The 7,511-nt window shown below is 30.7% G+C and overlaps 1 protein-coding gene across 1 annotated transcript; it reads right to left on the bottom strand.

The window, feature by feature from the left end:
• Positions 1–4,393: 4,393 nt before the first annotated feature.
• Positions 4,394–7,265, bottom strand: LOC140864319 (putative late blight resistance protein homolog R1A-3). The gene has a single exon (XM_073268425.1). It carries the CDS (start codon positions 7,255–7,257, stop codon positions 4,588–4,590), a length of 2,670 nt encoding a protein of 889 aa, XP_073124526.1. The 5' UTR covers positions 7,258–7,265; the 3' UTR covers positions 4,394–4,587.
• Positions 7,266–7,511: the final 246 nt, after the last annotated feature.

Raw genomic sequence — 7,511 nt, 5'->3', positions numbered from 1 at the left:
TGTCGCACATAGTTCTCGTTCCAAACCCCCGTCGGTGTAATCAAATTTGCCACTATAAAATCCGTTTCTATAGACTGAAAAGAGCAGCTTTTAAAACCGTGTAATCCTGTAATCCATGGGTCCGATTTGGCCAATATATTCTGACCATTTCCCACGCGCCAACATAACCCTTTTCGAATTAAATCACGACTCCATAATAATGATCTCCTAATATATGAGGGATTTGACCCCAATTTGCTTGTCATTGATTTTATTTATAAAAAATATTGGTTAACCTAAATAAACATATTTTCATTAAATTTATTTTATCCTATATTTTTTACGCAAATTCTATTTTTAATTAAAAAATTTGTTAGCACAGTAATTGATTTATTGTAATTCGTTTGAATTGGTATAGAGATAAAGGAGTTCATTTAGATATATACGTCCGGGTCGATTTGACGCGAAAAACTAAAAATATTCTTCAACCATGATTAGAGCCGAATCTGAATCATCTTGAAATTGTTGAACCCGAACCCGAACCCGATTAACTCGATTAATCCGATTTGATTTTTCACAATGTTAATAGAAAGTGAAGTGTTATTTACACTCCAAAAAATGCTAATAACACTTCATCTTATGTATTTAAGTTTTATATGGACAAAACTACCCTTAATATTACTTTTTTTATATTATAAAATCTATATTTATCATTAAAAACCACCTCAAGTTATATCATTTTATTTGTCAACCTCTAAAATTTTAATATCTCAAAAAAAAATTCATGGTTTTAATAAATTATAAAAAAACATAAAAAAATTTTGTTGATCTTAAAATTAAATTATTCATGTTTTATTCAAAATTTTATAAGGTATACAAAATTTTAGTAATTTTTTTATAAAATACAAAAAATAACGGGGTTTACAAAATTTTGTTTTACCAAAATTTGAATCAATTCTTGGGATAAGATTTAAATTTATATATATTACAAGATAAAATATTTTATTATTTCAGAATATTTTTGTCAGTGTATAATCTAGTTATTAAGAACATATTTATGATGATATAAAGATATTATTTAAACTATATTCATTTAATAGATGTATTATTTTTTAACTCATTCATTTAATATAGATGTATTAAAATAAATATTTTGCTATTTTATTTTTGGTATAGAAGAATTTTTACCACAAATATATTAACTAAAAATTTGATAACTTATATTTTATTGATAATAAACTAATAATGTCTCGTTTATAAGATATTGTAATAAAATTAAACTGACTTTTTAAGTTGCAGTAAAAAAAAATTAAATTTATGGAATAAATAATGAAAAACATAATAATAAAATATTTATTCCAAAAATTAGAAATATAATTAATAATGAAAAATCGTTATGATGAATAATATTTTAAATTACTAAAAAATATTTTCTTATTGTTCTATATTTAAAAATACGGAATAATTAAATAATAAAAATTATTTTTTGAATTATTAAAGTCCTATATAATTAATTATTTTAGGAAGAAAAATTACTTTAAAATTTACCCAAACAAGAAGAGCAATCAATGGAAGGATAGTATAGTCCATTTTTATGACAAAAATTAAAAGTGGAGTGTAATTAACAAATAATGGAGTATAAATAACACTTCCCTAATAGAAATATTAAATCAAAATTTTAATCAAAATATGTTTATTTAGGTTAATCAATTTTTATAAATATAAATTATCACAAACAAATGTATTTAATCTTTTAGATTTTTTACCTATTAAATTTTTTATTTTTGTCAGCTTAGTAATTTTTTTAGCTGGTTATCAAAATCGAAAATTAAAATCAATGGTTGATTATTTGAGCAAATATTTCATATTAATAACAAATAAATAATAATTTTATAAAATTTTAATTAATTATATAATTAATAAAAAAACAAAAAAAAAGTGAAAATGCCCACCGGGGACCTGCAACATGCAAGTGTGGTGTTTGATTATAGCTAGAGAAGACAATGGATCGTGTTTAAACACTGCCCTATGCTAAATCCGGTCCGGACGGGGTGTTTACAAACCCGGTCAAAATCAAAATTTAAAATCAATGTTTGATTATTTGAGAAAAAAATTTCATATTAATAACAAATAAATAGTAATTTTATAAAAATATTTACTGATTATATAATGAATTAAAAAACAACAAAAAGGTGAAAATGGCCACTTGGGACTTGCAACACGTGGTGTTCGATTTTGGTTAGGGATGGCAATGTGCCGTGTTTAAACCATTGTTAATTTATAATTCAGTCTCCAATCCTAAATTTAAATTGGTAATCAGTTTCTGTCAGAAAAAAATTTTGTTTAAACTCCTTGGGACCACATGTTTTGTTATGGATGAAATTCGGTACAAAACATGAAAAATATGGTACTAATTTATTATTTTTGAGTACTAAAATTTGTAAACAAATATTGATATAATGATACATTTGTTTTCTTTATATGACAATTGGTACAAAATATTAAAAATACGATACTAATATATGAGATTTTGAGTATCAAATGTGTTAGATCTAGTATAAATATATAATTTTCGAGTACTAAGAAAATATTAATATTAATAACACATTTATTTTATTTGGATGGAAATCAGTACAAAATATTGAAAATATGGTACTCATATCTGATATTGGAGTACCCAATGTGTTAGATATGATACAAATATATGATTTTTGAGTACTCAAACATATGTTGCAAGTTCACATTAATAAAGATGTTTAGATTTTATACTCAAAATATTATTTTTTGTACTCGATCTTGAATAATTAGTGTTCAAATATCATGTACTTGTACCATATTTTTAATGTTTTGTACTCAATTTTATCCGAGAAAAATAATGTGGGCCCAGGGAGTGCAAACAATTTTTTTTCTAACAAGATATTGATTCTTAATTTGACTTTGATTTAGGGACTGAACACTAATTCACCCTTAAACCATGCCCTATGCTAAATCCGTTCCGGACGGGGCAGGTTCAAACGCGGTCAAAAAAGTTTCCGTAAAACTGCTAGCGTTCGGTCTTACAATTGGTATCAGAGCAAAAGTCATGGATTCAATTCCCATTTATTGCAAGGAGTGCAATTATTGGGGGAAAAATTGTTGGGTTTCCATAGTGTTTTCTAATACATCTTTTAAGTGTTTTTCAACTATATTTGGAGAAAAAAAATTTAAAAATATTTTTCAAAAAATTTTACAAAATTTTAAGGGAAATGACATATATTACCACCATGAAATCTCGGATTTGCTGATAATCCAATATGAAACTTTTTTGAGCTAGTAACCCTTGTAATTTTAGACATGTAGCATACACACCCATTCTGGCTAAAAACTTAAAATACGTGTTTGGATATCACACACACCCTTCCAGCTCCCAAAATTTTATTCAAACACATATTTTATGTTTTTTTTTTCAAATTACAACATATTAAAAATATTTTTAAAGTACATGTTCAAACAAAACTTCAGTTCCCTCCAATAAAACGAGTTTGTATTCTCCTCGCACTATTTTCTTTGATTAACTATCAAACAAAAATCTTCCGAAAACAAATACAAAAATTCATTTTAGGCTATGTTAAACCAAACTCTAAGGTACCGTTTGGTACATTGGATGAAATTGGGATTATCCACAAATTTTTATTCATCTCATATTTTTTTTTATTTTTTGTTAGTCCAATGTCATCTCATGACCGAATATGAAATTGTATGTGGGTTAGATGAAAAATATTTGTCAATGCATTATATTAATGGAGGATGAGTAGAAATTAGAAATAACAATTAAGAAATTATATAGTAATAAACAAAATAATTATATAAAATTAACAACATACAAAACAACATATTGCTTATGTATATGTATTGTTTATCCATATTTCATCATGTTTTTAATATACTTTTATTCATCTCTCATATATTACATCCATGAAATCAAACTATATATAAATATATTTGCATTAGATGTTCAAATGAACATGAATATTGTAAATTTTTTAAAAAAAATACTAATGATCTCCAAAGTTTTTTGATTTGAAATGAGATATTGGCGCAAAGATATTTCTTTGTCTTTGGTATAACTTAACCAAAAATATAGTTATATCTAAAGTACTGTTGGTACATGCATATGAAAAATGTGAAAATGAATTATGATTCAGAGAAAAAAAAAAACATAGTAAATATTCATAAACAAGTAAACGACTGTATATATGGTATGGAAATATATTAGACAACCAATCTATAACAAGGGTGGCATGCATCGGCTTTACGTAAGTAGGTGGCATTAAATACCATCTCGTACGTACGAATAGTGCATTAGCAAATTAAGGTGCTGAACAGGGTATCGATTTATTTGTTTCTCTCTTTGTAAATACAGACCTTTTTTTTTCCTATTTGTATTAGATGTTCAAATGACATGAATATTGTAAAATTTTTAAAAAAAATACTAATGAACTCCAAAGTTTTTTGCTTTGAAATGAGATATTGGCGCAAAGATATTTTACAAAACAAAAAAATTCCATTGTAGGCTCACCTCAAAAAATTCTTACAAGACACTATTTCCAATGAGGGCATTATAATTGTTCAAAACAGAACATCGTATCCACGGTAACCAATGACACGAACACGGAAAGTTTCGTTCCCATTTTCATGTTGAAGCTTTTGAATTTGCTTGGCTGAGTCCACCAATGATTTTTCACAGTACTGCAGCTCGATGTATTGAAGCGTATCTATTTCTCCTATGCTACTGGGAATCTCACTAATCTGCGCACGCGTAAGAATCAAGCTTTCGAGGCGCGGGAGGTGCTCTTTTTCCATTTCCCACTCCACCAGATGATCCAAGGAAGAATGCAAGTACTTGAGTTCAAGAAATTGGCCTTCCTTCATCGTCCACTCCGAAAATTCAGTGACTTTAATGTTTATCATCTGGAGAACTTGAAGATTCGGAAGTGATCCAATTATGGCCATGTTTTCCCAAGGAAAAGGGACTCCTTGTAGAGATAACCTCTTTAGACCCATTGGAAAAGCATGGTTCCATGGCAATAAATTTGAGGGATCATGAAGAGGCAAGTACATGGAGATTTCTAAGTCCTCCAGGTTCTTTAAATGGAAAAGGTTGTCGAGATTGAAATCATCCCAATGACGATTCTCCATGTGATATTCGACTTTAAGTTTCTTCAGATTCACAAGTGTTTTGATGATCTCTTCATCAAATATCAAATCAATCGCTGTCTCGATTGTTTGCAGACAACTTTCACGAACAATTCCAATGTTATAAGGGGAATGATATTGATAGGGTCTTAAACGAAAAGGGTTGTCCCAGATGAGATGCCTTAACTTCCGCATCTTTAAAATTTCACTTGGTACTTGTAATATAATTTCATCCCAATCTGAGTTTATTCTACAATGAACAACTATAGTTTCGAGATTGGGATGTTTTGATAGTGAGATTGGCAATCCTTGGGGGCACGATGCATAGCCTATGGCAAAAGCAAAGTACCTTAAATTGACGAATATAGAGACTACATGTGAAAAATTCTGCCAAATTACGCCGGGTGCCTCCAAGACACCAATGTGCCTAGAACGTAGACTTAATTTTGGCTCCAGATGTATCTTAGCGAAAAGTAGAATTGATCGTACTCTCGAGTCTAGGATATCCCATTCTTGAAAAATCCTCGTGCAATGAATTTTGAGGCGGCGATATGGATTCAATATGACTTTTGTTCTTGAATTCGCTTTGGACGACACATGATGAAGAAACTCTTCTTCTTCAGCTTTTGTTATGCAAATCTCCCTCAACATATCATGGATTCCTACATTTTTGAGTTTCCCTTCAGGACTTTTCTCCATCACAAAGAGCAAACTTCTGTTCACAAGATCATCCAAATATCGTTCCCCGACATCTTCCAAGCATTTGAACCCATCATTTGGTTTCAGAAATCCCTCAGCATCCCACAACCTGATCAGCTGAGAAACATCCATTTCAGAATCTTCCGGAAAACCTGCAATGTAGAGGAAACATGGTTTTAATCGAAGAGGTAACTGATCATAGCTAAAACATAGTATCTTTGAGCATTGAAGCGCAATTGTAGGCTCTCTAGATCTTATATTTTCCGAAATATTTTCCCACAATTGTTCTCTCATCATGTTGCCTGAAGAGAGGAGTAGCCCTGCAACCACCACGATGGTGAGTGGAAGTCCACCGCAATTTTTCGCAATCTTTTTTCCGACTTCCACCAGTTGGAGAGGACAAGATTGTTGTCCAAAAACCCTTTGTTGAAGTAGTTCCCAACTTTGATCTTCATTTATCAAACTCATTTGGTGAAGCAGAGTATCTGAACATCCTGCATAAGAAGCCACATCTAATAGCCTAGTGGTTAACAAGATTCGACTCCCATTGCTTTCATCTGGGAATATCATCTTCAAATCATCCCAAGCCTTGGTACTCCACATATCATCAATGACAATGAGATATCGCCTCCCCAAGAGATTTTGATACACCAATTTTGCCAGTTCTGCTTCGCTCTTATCAGATTGTTCATTCTTGATGGACTTGAAAAGGCCTGAAAGAATCTCTCTCCTTTGATACTCCTGTGACACTGTGATCCATGCGCATTTGTCAAAGAATTGAGAAAGTATTGAATCATCATAAGCTCTTCTGGCTAGAGTCGTCTTCCCGATTCCTCCCATCCCCACAATTGGGATGATTAGAAGCTTAGCAGAATCCTCGTATAACCTTTCTTTGATTGAATTCAAATCATCATCAAATCCCACAACCATGTTTTTGGCAGTGGCTTGGGTCGTAGATGAACGCTCAATAGGAGAAGAATAAGACACGGATTGGAGATCTTTTGCTGCGTCACTGTTCTTCATCTTCATTGTCTTTTCCCAAATAAAACCAATCCTTTCAAACGCCATGGTTAAGTCTCGATCCAAGTTCACCTTGTCGGCTGAAAATTTCCAATTATCAGTAGTTAATGCCAAACAATAATACGAATCCATGAAATCTTGAGCTTCATATGCAGCTTTTCTGATTTCATTTCCCAACCAATCGACAGCTCCACTATGCTCATCTGAATAATCTTCGAGGAAAGTGACAATAAAATCAACTATTCCACTGAGATAAATGATTTTTTCTCTGTGAAAAAGATCGACATACTGTTTAAGTTCCAAAATATCTTGCAAAGATCGAGCAAGAGCAAGAAGCGCAGCGTAAGCAGCCATGGGGGCCAAGTAGAAATGAGAGACGCACATTTTCTTGAAAATACAAGTAGATGACATATGGTTGACTGCTTTGACTAATCCTTTAATTAATTAATCTTTATTAAAAAAATAAAATATGATTCTAACCACATTGGCGTTTCATACATTGATACGAGGGTTTTTTATTAAATTAATATAAAATTAATAAAATGTAATTAAAATATTGCATTCTGTAAAAATTGTCCAAACTAGTACAATCCGGGACAGTCTGTCCCGGATTCATCAGAGATCTGACAGGTCTCTGA

This window comes from Henckelia pumila, chromosome 4, assembly GCF_033568475.1.
Source record: "Henckelia pumila isolate YLH828 chromosome 4, ASM3356847v2, whole genome shotgun sequence".
Lineage (NCBI taxonomy): Eukaryota > Viridiplantae > Streptophyta > Magnoliopsida > Lamiales > Gesneriaceae > Henckelia > Henckelia pumila.
Note: the sequence above shows the minus strand (reverse complement) of the source record. Positions and strands in the feature narration are given on the sequence as shown.